An 18,072-nucleotide genomic window follows, 5' to 3' on the forward strand; every position below is an offset into this window, starting at 1 on the left:
TGGGATAAGGTGAACTTAAGCAAAATGTTTCCATCCTTAAATTCATTTGGAATTTTTTGATTTGCTACTCTACTTTGATTTGATATCCTTTGCTCAGCTGGTGACTCACACTTCTGCTGTAGCTCTCTGTTATTCTGAACACAGAAACATGAATTCCAAGGTTCTCCATGTGCTCTTATAATGAGAAATCTGAAAGTCTGAAACAGCACTTCAAGTTGTTAATGTTCTATCTCATGGTATTCAAACTGTGATCCCTGAAGACTCAGTTGGCTGACAGTGCAGATCAAACCTCTCCTTAGCTTGACTAAGAAAAACTGAATATATATTAATGGCACTTTAAACAAACTTTTAAGAATCTGAGGAATGCCATGTGGGCAGTACCTAATGGTGAATGAGGCAAAAAAGAGACAATGTTTAAAATATGATATGATGCACTGAAAGCCTGTACAATAAATGCTAAGAACACTTCTATAATAAAGCGAAATAACAGTAATGAGTGACCAAGTTAAGATCTCAGTTTTCTCTTTCCCTTCCTCTAACAATTGCTTAACAAATGGAACAGCTTTGGACAAAAACTCCAACATAGAGATAAAGTGTTCAAAAGTAGAGAGCATTTAGACATCAAATGATTCAAAGTAATAAAATTATGTTAAGAAACTTCATACATAACTTTCTCTTGCAAAAAAGAAACCATAATATAGAAGAGAATTATTAGAATTTTCCCCAGGAGGTAAGCAGTATTATGGAGTAATGCAGTATTACACATACACAAGAATTCATATTTTATGGAATAGACTTAGACAACTTTGGCACAGCATGCCCCTTAAGTCTCTGTGAATAGGTGATCTATAAATTTGAAAATACTTTTAAATACCCATGTCGTTATTGCTTCATAACATTACTGTCTTCAACTTTTTTGATAAATTTGTACTGAACACCTTAAAGAAAACTTTATATAAACAATTGAAATGGATTCAATATACCTCTAAGAGCACAAAACCTACTACTCAACTGATGAGCATTAGAAAAGGCTTGGCTGCCTTAATCAACTTCACAGTTTCATCATCATCTCCTATTTCTCCTTTTGCTCATGTTTTATGATCAGTAAAATATGTAACACTGAGCAGTATTTCCTACAATAATATAGAAGTGTTTCCTATGATATTGTAAGTCAGAAGAGCAAGGTGGGACTGAAAAATACTATTACTGCTTATAGTTTATGGCATTTAAGTATGCTCTAATAGGCCCTCAGAAATAGCATTCATTTTAATATTGCAGTTTACCATTGCTGGGCAGAACAGCAAGTTCTCTACTGGACTCTTTACAGACATTAATAATAAATATTATAATCTTATCCAAAGACTGTACCAAAAACATAGCTGAATTCTCAGAGATAGGTTCATATGACTGGGTAATTCTGAAGAACTCATAAAATGGTACTTATTTTTCCTGAAAACATTGTAGAGCTACTGCTGATTATTGCATTAAGGTTAAATTTTTATAGTTGAAATCCTGAGAATATCAACGCTTTGCCTGTGATACATACACAGTTTCTTCACACAAACTTATTATTTAGTGCCGCTCCACAGTGACAGTTTTTCTACTGATCAGGTTTTAACACTATGAGCCCCAGCTTTGGCATCCCTTGGTACTCTAACCTGGAAAATTAGATTTCATCAAAAGCTCTGCATTCACACTAAAATTAAAGGCTTCACTATATCTGAACAGAATTCACAAAACAAATTTTAAATAGAAATTCACTTAAGCTAATATTCTTTGTATTTTTTTCCTCAGATACAACTTGATACAACTTAAATTTCTTCATATTTGGAAAAATGTACTGATTAATCAATAACTACACATTAGCCATTGTCATATGTTTTAGTCCTTTATTTTTGTAAATGCAACTTAGACGCCTGAATTGTTGGTTAAAATGAATGGCAAAGAGACTCAGATGCTGGCTCTTCTGAAATCAACAGTAAAACTCCCACCAGGTTTCCCTGAAATTTTGGGGGTTTAGGATTAGCAATAGGTTTATATATTTCCAATCAATTTTCATAGCAAAGTTTTAATGAAAAGTATTGCTTAACCAAACTCTCTAAACATTCTGTTTGTGGAGATGTAGATTCAGTAATACATTAAAATCTTCAGTTCTGGATTCAAAGGTGTAAAATGTATTGAGAGTACACTCTGAAAAGGAAAATAACCAAATTACCAATTTATTAAAAACTTCATTTTTTATAGTATAAGCAAAAAAATCATATTAAAATTCATGCACTTTCTAACAGGCTTTACGATAAAATATTTCTATTTTCACAAGATTTCAGGGATAATTCCTCATTCAAATAGATAAAAGCATAAACATTAAAATGTCAATATCTAACTTTCAGAATAGCAAAATAATTAATATACATTGCTATCTGAAAGTACAATTTTTTTTGCTGGAGTGAATAAACAAAGGAAACTACCATTTAATTTTTTTTCCAAGTCAAAACTTAAAGATATATAAAATTATTATTTAAAAGCTGAAAGTGCAGACACCATGCATAGCTTAGTCAGTCTCACTGTTACCCTAATGACCCATCTTCTATAAAACAAGACTGTAACAGGGAATTCCCCTGGGTCTTAATTTAATTCTGAACACTACGACCAGTCCTTATGCAGCAGGTATAGCGACAGAATCATGTAAGAAAGCTGAATATCTGGTCTAAATCTGCTTTGAGGACTAAGATACCATCTTTCCAGTGAAGGGTTGACTTTTCTACCCAAAGTAGCCATATTAGTTCAATTGTTTCTATTGACAATTAGTCCCATATCATAAAGTTCCACCTCACCTTCCTTTATGATATAGGTCATGAGTATAATCATATCCAAACCAGCAAGTTTCTTTCTTTAACTACATTGATACAGTACTCATGTATAGTCAAGATCAACAGCAACAGGGTAATCCTATTTGACAACAGCAAAGGAGCACTAGTCTCATGTAGAAGAGAACTTTAGTTTTGCTTCTTGAAACTATATTAAGAAAAGGTCTAAGTGTACACACTGACAGCTGTTGCCTATGCTTTACAACTTGCTGTAATCAAGCACAATGAAGTTCATCGAGGGTATAAAACAACTGAAGTACTCAACAAGGGAACAGTTTAACTAGAAATGTAATCTTATCAGATAAATGTAATCTAGCATATAAATAGTGGACTTTATCATAAACCATATACTGCTTTACTTCCCAATGCTTTTTCCCAATAGTCTTTTAAGCTATTTATTACATTCCTGAAGCTGTGGCTTTCACTTGTTGCTTGCAGGTGCTGTTTCAGGCTGTGATGGCTCTGAATCTGCAATAAAAAAGATGAAAGTACTGATGATATCTTCAACCACAGAAGTGACAAGGTCAGCTAGAGTTTTTGCTTTCTCTTCCTCTTCTCAAAATACATACAAATTCCAGTACTTATAATTTCTGACTAAATAGATAGACAAGGTACATGCAAAGTTTACAGTATGATGTAAATCTATAATCCAAGATAAATGCCCCGTAATTCCATTTTATCTCCTGTGTGATATTTCTTAGGCTTAGCTTGTGCAGCAGAAAACAGAGAAAGCTCCGTAACAGAAGGGAGCTGCAAGATCCTCATTTTGCCAATTGCTTTGGATAAGCTGACAAAAGTACCCAAGTGGAAGAAAGTGCAAGCAGTGCCCTCAGCGCGCACCTGAAAGCATGAAGAGGATAAAGTCAAAACTGAATCAAGGTACAATACGCCTGGGGCAAAACCACACTGATCAGGGCATTAACCTTTTTTTTTTTTTTTTTAAACATTGAAATACATAATGCATCTCAGGCTGAATAGCTGTGGTTGACAAAAGAAGACAATACAAGAAAAGCAGGTGTCATGTTATTTAACAGTTTGGGAAAGAAAAGCATTTCAAAAATACAATGCATCTGTATATCAAACTATGTAGCATATTAACTTTTCACCAATCTTTACAGTCTACTCATCATTTCATTTTCTGTTTATGCTTCAGTGCTATAACCAAACCAATTTAACCATTACCCTGAAAATCTTCAGTTTTCTTTAATTCCAAAATGTTACATTTGAGGCACATTTCACATTAAAGAAATCAGTTATAACCAAGTGAACTTATTTGGAGGTTTTGAAGATCCCAAATCCTTTCCTTTACTTCAGTAATGGAAAATTCATTAAGAAAAATATCAGTGCACTAGAATGTTAAATAGAATCTGAAGGCAAAAGAGGAGTATTAATGGTCTTCATTCATGTTAAGGAAGAGCATTTTTAGATTGACCTATAAGGTCTTCATTTCTCCTATGGCAGCATCCTCTGCATGATCAGAGATTGGATACTCAAGCTGATTTTGAAGAGTAGTTTCTCAGATTAGGCACTCTATTTCAGGTCCAGAGTGAGAGCTGGGTTCATCCTTTAGTTTTGTAGCAGATTTTCTTTCGAATGATAACACATTAGTTTAGTTTTCTGCTCTCCTGTTTTCTTCCGATACTCACCTGGAGAAAGGGACTCTGCAAAGACAACAAAGAACCCTTTACTATAAATATAGTTGTTCTTAATAGTAATGGAAGACCAAAAAAAAAAAAAAAAAAATCAATTCAGGAAGTGCTATTCATACAAACTAAAGTAACCTGCCTCTAAGCCTTGCACACATTGATATATCAAGTTCAAGAGAGTTACAACAATCCACGGTATATACACAAGTATTCACTGATATAGTTTTTAAAAAAGTCTAAAAACATACAGTAAATTCTGGAGCTTACAATATGTATATTAAATACTGTTTTAAAAGATTGTTATACAAAGCTGATACACCCAACTTGGTTACCAAACCACTATAAAAAGCCAAAACAAAAGGTCTTTGACATAAGACTATTCAGTAAATTTAAAAAAATAGTAGATGCACATTACATGAAATACAAATTGAAACAAGTGAAAATAAAGTCACAAAGAAAGGGGTACATGAGTTAATTTTAAAGGGACACTAAGATGCTAGGAAATATTGCCAACTGACAACAGGAAGACAGATTAAAAATGGAAATGAATTGTAAAAGTATGAGTGCACAGAACTCATACTTTTACAGAAATATTACTTACACAGAAATATTTTTACTTCCTACACACACATTTATTAAAAAAAGAAAACATAGTACTAAGAATAAATGAATAAATAGCTTTGATTTTATATGATTATCAGGACTATTTAATACTTGCAACATGGATTTCCCCACACACTTTAAGAATACTTAGAAATAAATTATGTATGTCATAGTTATTATCATTGTGCATGACAAAGATTTGGAAGCATGAGCACTGTATAACATTTTTACTATAATAAAACTGCTTCAAAGCCACTATATTCAAACAAGTGTATACATTTATTTTTATGAGTTTTTAAGTACAGTGATCTATTTCCTAAATACTAGTATCAATGATATTTATAAGGAGTTTTTCAGTAAAAACTTAAGGGCCAAGGACTATTCACAACAAATATGCAGCAAATACTTCAGTCTGCTTAACTTTAATCAAGAGGACAGCTGTGTCTCTTCTAATGTTTTTACAAAAAAAATATATCACAGAGAACCCCTGGATCAAAACAGGGCATACTTCTACAATATTAAAGATTAAAAAAAGCCACAGAAGTTCCCACATTCTCTGACTACAAGCAAGACTCCACTTTTTTTTTTTTTTGCTTGTTTGTTTTTGTTTTTAAAAAAAGTCTTTGGGTATTATATGCCAAGCATGGTAATTCACTAATTTTTACCATATTTAAAGAGATACACAAAAATTAGGGCTATCTTTGCCTGTTACTTTGAGATCACAACTGACTTGGGGGAGTGGGGGGAAGAGAGGAGGCAATCAACTTGCAATAATTTTACCTCTGCACTGCTCGCTATTTTCTGATGTTTGTTGAACCTTTTTTTCCCTTTCAGTATGCTGCTGAATCCAGTCAGCCCCATAACCGTTGCTAATTAATTTGCTGAAGTTTACTGCTTCACCATTTCTCTGAGCAGGCCTGTAAAGCCAAACAAAATATACTGGGGGAAAAAGGTAACATAAGTAAACCACAATGAGGATTAGGAGGAAAAAAATTATTTTGCACATTAAAAGCAGTGACCTTATACCAAATAGTTTATTTGCAAGTAACAGTAAGCAGAAATAAATAATATATGCTACATATAATCATCTAAAAAAAAAAAACCCCATACATCTAGACCTGATTCACAAAACACACATGCATAATTTTACATAAGAAGAGCCATGCATTTTATTGGAACTTTACATGTATAATAATTACAGAACTCCGGTCTTAAGAAATGAAAAAGGGAAGTCACCTGAAGAATGTGAGAGTTAAAAAGGCTGATATTATTATTATAATGTTATGAAGGTGGTATTTTGTCCCCAAATTTAATCACTTAGTTTGCATTAACACATTTCTAAAACATACGGAGATTACTGATGTCTATGCATATAGTGTATTTTTAAGACTTAAAATTCTCTGAAGCAATTTAGTTGTGCACACAGCTTGATGATGTAAGCACTTGCTTAGAAAACTGTTATATCTTCCAGGTGTTCATTACAGTATTTTTGTTGTGCCTCATCTCATGCTGGGCAATAGTTAATATGATTTCTTAAAACAATAGTCTCACTTGTGTCTTTGTAAACTATGCTCACAGAAATAACGAAAAACAGTGCAGTTGGTATCTGTTTACTGGTATTGAGAACAAAAACAAAAAAAAAAACAACCAAACAATTTAGAATATGGTAAAAACATTGACCTACATGAAGTTCTACCATACAACTGTATGCTTACTTTTCCTAAAGCAAAGTTCTATTTAGTATCTTTGCCATGTAAGTTGAAGTCCTATTAGTTTAGCTGTTTATAAAACCATTTCAGTATTCCAGGTGATAGCAAGTTTAGCAGCAATAAGGACCCACGAAGTCTGTAAATACATTCATGGATCTATACAATTTCATAGGGTTACTCATAGGCACAAATGGTTGCAGGATTAGGAGTTTAACAAATTTCATAAATTCACTACTTACATAGGTGGAAAGGTAAGCTTATTTTTCCCACTGAATTCCTTGTTTGTAGAAACATTCTGCATTCTGCTTTGATATTTAGGGTTTATAGCTGGAAGCTTTACCTGTGTTACAGAAATCTTAATTTAGTAAAGTAAGTTATGATAAAAATGAGTAAGAGGTGTGAAAAATGAGTTATATTAGACTAAGAATCTGTAAGTGTTACTGTCTTAGGAATATTTTTTCCAGCAGTAAGCATACAGGAATAAGGGAATACTATAAGATAATAAAACACATATTTATTCCAGATGAGATCAGCTGTCTGCTGTCTGTTCAGTATAGCAATAATGTGGAATAAGTTCATCCATGACCTTTTTCCTTGCTGTAGGCTTCTACTGAAAATTAGTTTCAAATTCAAATTTAGCAATTGCAGCCTCTCATCTTGGCTCAGTTCTCCGTATGCAATCTTTGAAAATACCCTGGTCTTACTGAAGTCAATGGGACCAGAAATTCATTCCCAGTTTAATTACAGCAACTTTTTTTGATAAAAAGCATAGGATAACCCATATAATAATAAAGCTATTGCAGTACATTAATTTGAGGTTTGAGATTCCAGCAAATGCAGATATGTTGGGAGAAACCTACAATGGAAGTATATATTACTAAATATTACTTTTATCATCTTTTTATACGTAATGACAGGTAAAGAAACTCAGGGTTGCCTAGTGGTTATAGATTTCACCTCTTTGACTATACTGAAATATCCCCATAAGGCAGACAGATGAGAAGGCACCTAGGAAGCTAGTGAAATGGCATTACAAAGTCTAGGAGTGAAAGTCAGAAAACTGAAAAGTAATGGAAAAACATCAACAACACTTATTAAAGCTATTTATTTAACACCCATCAGAATCAATGACTATGGAAGGGTCAGACTTCCCTCAAACAAAAACATTAAACTAAGTATCCCCAACAGGTCCCAGATATTTTTGATGAATAACTGGGAAGAAATTTGAGGTTTAAAAATAAATAAATAAATAAATAAAAATAACAAAATCTTTAAAGACTACTTACAGCTTCCTTCACTTCATTAAGAAGAAAAAAATGAAGATGGCATGAACTATTTTCAAAGCCTTTCCTTTATTTTAATATATTGTTTTAATTAATACTATTTTGACCATTTTATCTTTTAAACATCCAAAATGGGAGCACAACCCATAGCATAAAAGATACTAATGGCAGGTTATTTTTAAAAAAATTCAGAAGATGGTAATTAGAAGTGCTATATTGCTATATAAAAGTACATTAGGCATAAAGATCCCCCGCACCTAAGTGGACACACTTACTACAACAGAGTTAACCAAACAGAGAAAAAAATTAGGAACAGAGCACAAAAATTAGATGTATAATGAGCAAGTGCAATTGGATTGCAGACACAATAAAACATTTCACAGGAAAATATCAATGAAGAAAAATTCTAAAATAGATGTAAATACACTACAGAGTTAAGGAGCACGTGCAGATTCAGTATGGAAAGAATGAAAAAAAGTATAACAGCATTGGTATATATCTAATCCATGAACTAATTAACAAACTAATAAAAAAAGGGGGGAAAGATGAGTATTTGGGGAATGTAGATGATTTTCTTATTTTCTGGGAGAAACCGATTCTGAAACAGAAGGCCAATCCAAACTACCTTATTTCAGTGCAGAAATTCCTACAGACTTCAGTGGAGACAGTTTCACTAGAAGAAAAATTCCAGAATCTGGTAACAAATAAATTGATGGGCTACTACCTTGCAGACAAACAGACTGCTGATATATTGAACCTTAAAGATAGGAAAAACTGGGACGCTTGTCAAATAAAAAGAGTTGATACTAGTAAGAATATTATGCAGTGATGTTGGATGAAGGCAGGGGGTGTTTTTTCCAACCTGGAAGTTAAAAAAAAAAAAAAAAAAAGGTGAAAAGCTGCCTTACAACTGCTTTTTAAATCCATGAACTCTTACTTTCTGAAGTGGTCCATTTGTATTTTATATTTCAAAAACACTAACCTAGTGTGCAAGGAATATAACTGTTGTTTTCTGTTTATCATTATACCATTTCAGATACAACATACCATGGAAGTTCCAGACCCAGGACACTGTCGCTGAGTGTTGAAACTTACAAAATCAATGTAATAAGACAAGCATAAATCATCAAGGCCTGGTAACTTTTGGTGCTTATTCACTGCGCGGCACACAGGGCAACACAGAAACACAACATGATTTGATATTTGACACAAATAGTAGATGGAAAGAGAGGAGACTCTTGTCTTGACACTGAGAAGAAGAAACATTTGAAAAGGAAGCCTAAAACTTAAAGAGAAGATGAGTAAAAAATAAACAAACAAATAAATAAATCTAGAGACAACTATCAAAAATAAGGAAAAGAGAGAGAAAAGGAAAGGCAAAGAGAAGAGACTGAAGACTAACACAGTGAAACTTGCGCATTGTTCTAAATGCTCAATTTCTTTTCCTCAAATTAAATGAAATAGACTAATGTAAACTGCAAGTACCAAAACATTCCATAGCGTTCAAATCCAGTAATGAGTGACAAAGGGAACTAAGGAACATATTAGAATTTGTTTTTGAAGGGAATCAAATCAGGTCTGGAATCCCATCAGGCTGTTACTTCACTGTGCAAATTCAGCATTAAGAACAGGCCCTTGTGCCATTACACTCTAATGATTATAGCTGAGGAGGCATCTTCACTTTGACAGGTCTCTATTTAACATCCACAGTGCCTTCAAGAAAAATCAAGCTAACCATGTAGGTCATTTTTCACACATTCTCTGTTTAAAATGCTCTCTCCCTTTGTAATGAGATGGTAACAGCATACCCTGAAATTACTCTTTACATTTATTGTACATATAAGTTTATTAGACTCTGATTCAAATAAACGCTAATTGTGATTTGTAGGTCAACTACTTGAAGCGATGCTGAACAACTCTTACAGCATGCATCAAAAGTTCAAAAGGAAATTTTGCTATTGAGGCTTATGATTTAGTGGTGCTTTACCACTAGAGATACTAAATGCATAGCCAGGAATGTTGATCCCATTTTCCTTTTTGTTTGGAAGGAAAAATCCCATCATTCAGAGTTGCACAAACTGTCTGGGCATGGAGAGAAGTCTCTCATTCTTCTGACAACCTTAATACCTGTGTATCGACCACGAGCAAGATATGACCTACTCTTTGAAGGAATACATAGGGTTCTTAAGGGTTTGGCTATGAAACACTTACTATAGAAACTAAAGACCCACTCACCACAGCTCTAGAAAAATTTCCATATGGAAAAAGCAAGACAAAAAACCCAGATGAAGTTACTTGTACTTACTGACAGATGATAAATATATACCTATGTATGCCTAGCAGAACTCCGTGACACTTTACAAAAAGAGATCCCTATCATTACCTCCGTTTTATAGGAAAACCGAGGCACAGCAAAGCGAGGTGACTTGCACAAGCTAATGGAGCAGACTAGTGGCAGAGCTGGGAATAGATGGAGTTCAGGTATCCCGAGTCCCCCATCCAGTGTGCTTATTTACTAGGCCAAACTGTAGATCAGTTGAAAAAGAACTGGTATAATCTAGTTTTGTTTCCTGTGTCCCCAGTATACTGAGGGAAGATAGCAATTAAAAGGTGGAAACAGCAATGAAAAGGTGAATTCTATGATGAACAGGGAACTTCAAACACTTCTACTAGAAGCATATTGACTGTTAGGGTATGAATAGCACCACTAACTAAAGGAGTTCCTCCTTTCAACCTCTGGAAAAAACATCCTTTAACAAAAAGCTAAAGTCCAATGCAAATGCCTAGGAGATATGATTTCACACATGAGGGAGTAGTCTTAGTGGGGTAGCAGAAAGATTCCCCAACTCTGACACTAACCCTGATACTGCATCTAACTGATCTCCCACCTATACTTAGCCCTCTCTTTCAGTTAGCAGCATTTTCAACCCACCCTGGTTGGTTGAAACACTACATGGTGTGTAGGCTAAAGGATGTTTCCATTTGGCCTAGTAATCTGTCACTTCAGCACGAGGATGAAAGCTAAATCCTTCATATGCTGACAGTTCTTTGCTGCTTTGCATAATTCCCAGAAGAAAGAGAAGTATCCTTGCAATTAAGGCATCAGGAAGAAACAACAGGATCTGTGCTGAGGCATAGAGAACCATATGATGGCTCTCCCTGGTCTCCAGTCCTACTGCACACAATTACAAACATAAGAAACATTTTCAGTATGAGCAGTGATGAAGATTCCAATATTTTGAACAGAGCAGCATAAAAGCTTAAAGATCCAGAGCAAGGGCTCACTTGGGAACCATGTTTTCTGAACTGAGCACAACTGCTACCCTTAGAGGTTTAAATGTTTTTGCTGTTGTCCATAAGGGCACCCTTTGAGACTTCTCTCCGTGATTGCACCATACCTCTCTGTTCTCAAGGAGTGCTTAGTCAGACTGGACTGAAAAAAAGTTTTCAATATAATTAATATCACCTAAATACTTCAGGTAGTTTGCCACTGTAGTATCATCACATAGTGGTACAAGTACATTGAATGTTGGTTAGAAATTTTCTTGCAGTGGTTTTGGAATACATCTGTAACATTTCAATATACAAGATGTAGAGTCAGAAAACTAAAACAAATAACGTTTGGGAGGACTAGTTCCATTGCCTTACTGAAAGATTCCTCAGGGGAGTACTCTCAACTAAACACAAGATAGAAACCTCTTATAACAAGAGACAACTACTAGGAGTAGCTGTGAAAGAAAAGCACCTTTTGATGTCTCAAGGTATAGGAGACACTTCTCATGAGGGTACAAGAAGAAAGGTACTAAGAAGGAAGACAACCATTTCAGAGATGTTGGGGGGGAGAAGAAACTAAGGAGCAGAATGATCCACAGATAATCTGTCTTTTTAGGCATCTAACCATAAAGAGTCAGGCTTGGGATTTAGCAGCTTGAGTGAAACTCAGCTTCAGCTTTCAAGAGTGGTGTAAATTTTATCAGGAGATTTGGAAACTGAGCTGAATGTAACATATCACCAAAAAAGAAAGCGGGTATATAGTGGCTATAAAACAAATGGGACTTTCCCTGATTGTGCATGAAACTGGGTCTTGATCAAACTCCATCCCTAACAGAAACAGACCTCAATTTCACTTTAACAGCCACCACAAAGACTTGAATTGCACCTACTCTTGTCAAAATTAAATTTGACTCAGAGCACTGAAAATAGTGGGTTCTTAAGTAAGGGAGCGAGGAACAGTGCTTCATCTCCCTCCTGTTTTCATCCTGTAAGGGGGTTCCATGGCAATCTGTATTTCTATTTTCAGTATTTTAAGTTCCGTTTTCAGTATTTTAAGTCTCCTACAGAAATAAAACTTCACCTAGAGACATCAGTCAAATTATAGCTTAAGCATACATTGTGTGTTTGACTGTTTCCGCAGACAAAGAGGACATTCCCAAGCCTGTCCTGAAAAGCAAGGCCTACCCACTTCCACAAGCCATTGTTCCAAACTTGCATTAGTTACTCATCTCAGCAAAGGCAAAGGGTTTTCCTAAAATGTCAAGCATTTGCACTTGCATTCAAGTGGAAGATAGCTACTGGTGTTCAAGTATATCAAAAGTCTTCCCCTGGGTGCTCCAAAGGACTACAGTAACTGAGGCACACAAAACTGGAGAGCATATTAAAAACCAAAACAACAACAACAAAACCTATCAGGCTTAAACATCTAAACGGGGAGGAAAGGAAGAGGAAAGAGAGAGGCTGGGAGATAGGTTTCCAGGACAAAGCCAAGACATCACACAGAACTTTGTTCTAACGGCAGCTTGTGCTATACTTATTTTGCATTAGATGCATCTTCTGTTTTTAGATTGACAGTGCAGTATCTTTCAGGAGCATCTCTTGAATTTAAACTAAAACAAAAGCCCTTCTTTGAACAGTCTTCTGTTCCTTCTTCTTCTTCCTTTCCCCTCTTCCCCCTTCTTTCTTCCTCCCCCAAGACCACTGAACAAGAATTTACTGACAAAGAGTAAATTAAATTGCAGGGGGAAAATAAAGGATAAGAAAACAGAGAACTATTGGCTTTCATACACACTTAAATATATGCACCATATAATGTGATTGGAAATTGCATTTCTGGCTCGTATGCTGTACCTGGAACACTTAAGAGAAACATGACTTCATTATCATTCTCTAACTGCAATACAGAAAATTGCTCCCGGAATACCGAAATTGCAGTGGACTATAACTTCCCTTTAGTAAGAACCAACAAGTCCAATCAGAAGCGTCTTCACCAGCTCTACACAGAAAGCATCATCACTGAACATCTCTCAATCATACCTTTTTTTTCTCTGTGTTCTCTTTGTCCTCAGCATCCCGTTGCCAAACACTTTTCGTATCGAAATCAAATGGTGCTCTTCTTGTCTCATAGCTATTACTATGATGATCACCAGCCTTAAACTCTTCATGAATCATATAATCTGGTATAGTGGAAACATAGTTCCTGCAGACAAAAATTTAACAGTTATTGGTACTATGGATAATTATCCTACACTTTATTACAAAATATTCATTTGAAACACTAACAGATGAATACAGAACCTAAAAAGTTATGTGGGATCTCAGCAGACTTACTGCGGCTCATTGGTTGTTGGGGGATTAGAGCGGTGTGAGTACCAGTCAGGTGCAGCATATGCTACTGGAGATGACTTCCTTGTAACAGGAGTGTAGTGCTTCAGTAAGTCTTAGGATAAAAAGATAAAAGCTGCTAATGGTCTGACTTCTATCTGGTAATAAAAGCATTACCTTTATCTTCAGGTTGGTGCTTTGTCAGGAAGAGATACTTTTCTATTCAATATTATTCATATCCCTTGATAAAAATGGACAATCAGAACCTTTTAGCATTGCATTTCAATTGTACCATGTATCTTGTTTTAAGTATTTTGACATATTTCTACCAGTGCCTGGGAATTATTATTTCTGTATTGGTTATTCTACTCTAAGTTTATGTGCAAGCTATCTATTCAAGTTTCACACTTTTTTTCCAATAAAGTAAAAAATGAAAATACAGACTATCCTGGTACAAGACCAGAGCACGTACAGAACTGTAACATGCTGAATGTCATTATAAAATAAAACAAAAAACACTTTATAGACTTCTACAAAGTTTTCCGATAATGCCTTTTGGGATGAGATCGTATTCACCAGAGCATTATTTAAATAAACCTGACATAAGTTGTAAAGACTTCTCTATAATGCAGTTAAACTGTCATACTGATCTAATTAGTTTAGATACAGTACAAGACTATAGATTTTGGTAATGAGTAGCTAAATTAAAAATAGGCTGCAAGGATTGGCTTTTAGATCACATTTTCAATCAATAATTTTTTTCCATAGTTTAACTTCAAAACTCCAGGGGATTCTTCTGAAATATCTACAAGCTTTTTCTACCACAAACCAAACTAAAAGAAAAACAAGGAAACAAAAAAAGCAGATGTTTACCAGGTCGGCCTCCTTGCTTTGCCAACTTTACATATTCTGAATCAGTATCTTTGATCCACTTCCTGCGGCCCCCAAACATCTTTTCATTTTGAGGTTCCGCAAGGTCACTCAGACCTGGAATCTGGGATGGTGGAGGAAGTGGAATTCCCGAGTTCACTGATTTCTCTGGTTCTTTCAGGGGTATGTGGTAGTACCATTCTACAGTAAAAGAGAAGAAAATATTTACAGTAAATGTTCACTGCTAACATCCTTTTTCAGGTAGCAAAAACAACAAACTTTGTTTGTTACTTAAGACTGAAGAGAGTTCGTTTGAAACTCAAGCAATATGCTGCATTTCAGCTGGAAAGTAAAAGACAGGGTGTGCTTATTGCGGGGGACATAGTACATACGACTTTTAGGGGATCAGATGCAGTAAAGAAATACCTTCGTTTAAATTTTGAAATAGTACTCAAGTTTTCACTGAAAGTATTCTAATACATAGGATCATCTAGTTTCATGCAGAAAACGAGACCAAGGACACCAAAACCAGCAACAGTTATGGAAGACAATAAGCATTTGGTTTCCTTTCCTCCTCACCTATTAACAAAAGCAACAACAGTATTCTGACTTTTCTGTTTGCAGCCTTTACTTGTTAAAAAAAAAAAAAAGGACATAATCCTTTCTCATCTTTTAGTGCTTAAAAAAGTCCTCATTAATGGGAAAATGGTATGGGAAACAATAAAGAAAAAAAACTAAAGAATTATGCTATGAAAGACACAAAAGCAACTCACAGAAATGAGCCCAAATGCAGCAAATGTAGCTACATAGGGGCAAGTACACTGTCTTGAGGCAGACAACCTACTAAAGGTAACTTATCCTATCAGGAAAAATATTAGCTATGCAGAAACTCAGCTAAAAAAAGAAAACCCAAGGAACCTACTTCGCTTGATGGCAGGGGCAAAGAAATATTAGACTGTGTTTTCTTTCACTACACTTTCTAATTGATCCATCAGGAACTGCTCTACCTAATTATCTCAAATGTTCTCTTCTTTTCAATTTGCTGGGTTACCACCATCCTGGAACTCCACATTACTTCATACCTTCAGACTGAAGAGAGTTTTCCAAAAGTTATAAATTGACTAGGAAGAGTTTCTATTTCAATGGAAAATGACGATAGCTGACTGGAAATTTCCTCTAAAATAGATCAGTAAGACCCATCTAACAGGCTAAACTCTATTGGGAGTTAACTAGAGTACAGGGTGTTTTAAGACGAGTTTTTCCCCCCGCAACATCTTCTAGAGAACCTCTGCAAAACAGAAAAAAAAACCCATAATTTAAAATGCAACCACTAAGTGTTAAAATTAGTCGGGAATAGCAAACATGCTTAGAGCTCAGAAAAAACTTAAAAAAAAAAAAAAACTAAATTAGGTGGGAACCGATCAGAAATCTTTAAAACGGGGCTAACCCACTAGAGCTAGAAAAGGCAAAGGACAAACTCCACATTCGGTCGTTAAGATTGCCTCAGAGTCCATCCAAAAATCAATTACTTCCCTACCTCCTGGAAAAGAAATACTGCTTCCAGACTTGGTTTTGAGAATTACATAAAACAATGCACCTTGCGAGGCCCTGAAACACAGAAAACTCCAGGCTGAGATATCTTTGCGCCAAGGTAAAAGGAGTAACAGACTGACCGCCTGACAGAAGCATAACGTGCCATTAACTTCCATTCCAAAGCAGAAGACATGGAGTTTTACATGAGGAAAAGCTTACTTAGTAGCAAGCTAACATCGCTTCGTGCACTGCAACCGCTGGAAAGTGCCATCAGAAAATGCCCGCGAATACCTTCGGTATACGAGCTAGGGAAAACAACGACAACAACCATCCAACAGCCTTCTCACTTATGGCCCAGGCAAGCCGCAGGGCGAGCAACGCGGGATACACCTCAGACCGCGGCGCGCTGCGGCCGCAGCCCTCCCGCTCGGGGGCACAAGCGAGCGCGGCCGGGGCCGGGGCCGGGGCCGGGGCCGGGGCCGGGGCCGGGGCCGGGGCCGGGGCCGGCAGAGGCACGGTACTTGCCGCAAGCAGCGTAGCGGCGGCTGCGGGGTGCGGGCGGCTCCTTGACGGCGCTCCTCATCCCGGGGACCTGCCTCGGGGAGAGACGAGAGCGAAAGCCGGCCCGGGCTGCGCGCGGCTCCGCGCCAGGCAGCGACGCCCGAGGGCTGCGCGCTCCTCGCCGCCGCGGCCGCCCAGCTCCCTCGCGACCCCTCCGCGCGCCGGCGGAACCGACCGGCCCCGCGCGAAGCCGCCCCAACCGCCCGCCGTCCCCATGGCGACGGCGGCGGCGGCTCGGGGCCCGTCGCCGCCCCGCCCCGCCCCTCCCTGCACTCAGGGGGCGTGGCCTGCGGCCAGCACGCCCCGGAGCCGCGGCGGGGAGGCGGGCGGGGGAGGCGCGCAAGCCCCGCCCCCCGCCATGTTGCCTGGTGGTGGCTGGCGCGGGGGGGTGTCGCGGCCCCGGCCCCGGCCCCGGCCCCGGCGGCGAGGGCCGAGGCGCAGGGCAGCCCGTCCGCTGCCCTCCTCAGGCAGTCCGCAGCTGGGCGTGGGCCCGGGACGTGTGCTCAGCGGGGGCTGCTGTCGGGGGCGCAGGCTGCCTGCCGTCGCGGCGTGCTGGCCGGGCTGGGGTCGGCTGTGCAGGCCCACCGAAGCGCAGCAAGAATACTCCCGGCCACGGAGGGATTTATGCTCCCCGTCGAGCCGTGTGAGGTTTGGTGCCTCTGCCCTTCCCAGGGCGTAGCAGAAGGCGTCGCGAAGGGCGTTTTTGCTCTGTGTGGTGCGCTCTTGCTAGGCAAGCAGGTGAGGAGGGAGGAGCTGAGCAGCCAAGTTCACCTTGGCTGGCCTTGTTGGGGGCGCTGGGATGCGCCTGGCTGCCCGTTCGTTTTCCCGCTAAGAGCCGCTCTCCTGTGTGTTCCTTCCCAGGACGTGCAGAAGGTAACCAACGAAGCGCTGGAGAAGCTGGAAGGTAAGCAAGTCCAGATGCCCGATTATGCCCACAAATCGTCAGGTGCGGCTAGAGCACCCGAGCAGCGAAGGCAGGGCGCCTTGCAGAGCGCCTGCTGTCTAGCTGGACGAGATCTGCATTTGAAGGTCCCCAGTGGCAGGAGAGACAGGGTAAAAAGTCGAGGGGTGCCGCATGCTCGAAAGGCGCAGTGACTGACAGAGTGTGTAATGTAGGGGGTGGCTGTGTTAGCTTTCCTTTTCCACAGCCTTCTGGGCTAGTTTAATGAGTCACTGCTGTGTGTTCCAGGGGGCTCACGCAAGGAAGACAGAGGTGACTATCACTGCTGGAGATCTAGGAACACGTAGTAGCACTTCTCAGGTTGACAGACGCACGACAGGCATCTTTTTCTTGAGAGAGGGGGGAGAACTGTATTGGCACAAGTACTGACTGGATGGTGGGCAGGAGAAACAGGTGTGAATGGTGTCCCTTCCGTCTCCGAAGAATCGCCTCTACTGCCGT

At 38.3% G+C, this 18,072-nt stretch overlaps 1 protein-coding gene across 3 annotated transcripts; it reads right to left on the bottom strand.

Moving 5' to 3' along the window:
* Nucleotides 1-1,875: 1,875 nt before the first annotated feature.
* Nucleotides 1,876-16,755, bottom strand: C2H7orf57 (chromosome 2 C7orf57 homolog). Of its 3 annotated transcripts, XM_067292437.1 has the most exons (9): nt 16,635-16,755; nt 14,580-14,777; nt 13,713-13,821; nt 13,419-13,581; nt 7,065-7,165; nt 5,897-6,033; nt 4,514-4,528; nt 3,270-3,335; nt 1,876-2,190 (listed from the first exon to the last, which is right to left on the bottom strand). In XM_067292437.1, the coding sequence occupies exons 1-8, from the start codon at nt 16,690-16,692 to the stop codon at nt 3,289-3,291; spliced, it is 828 nt and encodes a 275-aa protein (XP_067148538.1). In that variant the 5' UTR covers nt 16,693-16,755; the 3' UTR covers nt 1,876-2,190; nt 3,270-3,288. The 3 variants fall into 3 exon arrangements, with proteins under 3 accessions (XP_067148538.1, XP_067148537.1, XP_067148536.1); XM_067292436.1 differs by having other exon boundaries at nt 1,876-3,335; XM_067292435.1 differs by lacking the exons at nt 1,876-2,190; nt 3,270-3,335 and having other exon boundaries at nt 3,884-4,528.
* Between the last annotated feature and the right edge of the window lie 1,317 nt (nt 16,756-18,072).

The sequence above is a fragment of the Apteryx mantelli genome, chromosome 2 (assembly GCF_036417845.1).
Source record: "Apteryx mantelli isolate bAptMan1 chromosome 2, bAptMan1.hap1, whole genome shotgun sequence".
Classification (NCBI taxonomy): Eukaryota; Metazoa; Chordata; class Aves; order Apterygiformes; family Apterygidae; genus Apteryx; species Apteryx mantelli.

Excerpts from the sequence above, each read along its gene's own strand:
- C2H7orf57 (XM_067292435.1), bottom strand. The coding sequence starts at position 16,692 with ATGAGGAGCGCCGTCAAGGAGCCGCCCGCACCCCGCAGCCGCCGCTAC. Across the intron at positions 7,166-13,418 it reads AGAACACAGAGAAAAAAAAG|GTAAAGCTTCCAGCTATAAA; the intron begins GTATGATTGAGA and ends TCTGTAACACAG. Across the intron at positions 4,529-5,896 it reads AAATAGCGAGCAGTGCAGAG|AGTCCCTTTCTCCAGGTGAG; the intron begins GTAAAATTATTG and ends TTGTCTTTGCAG.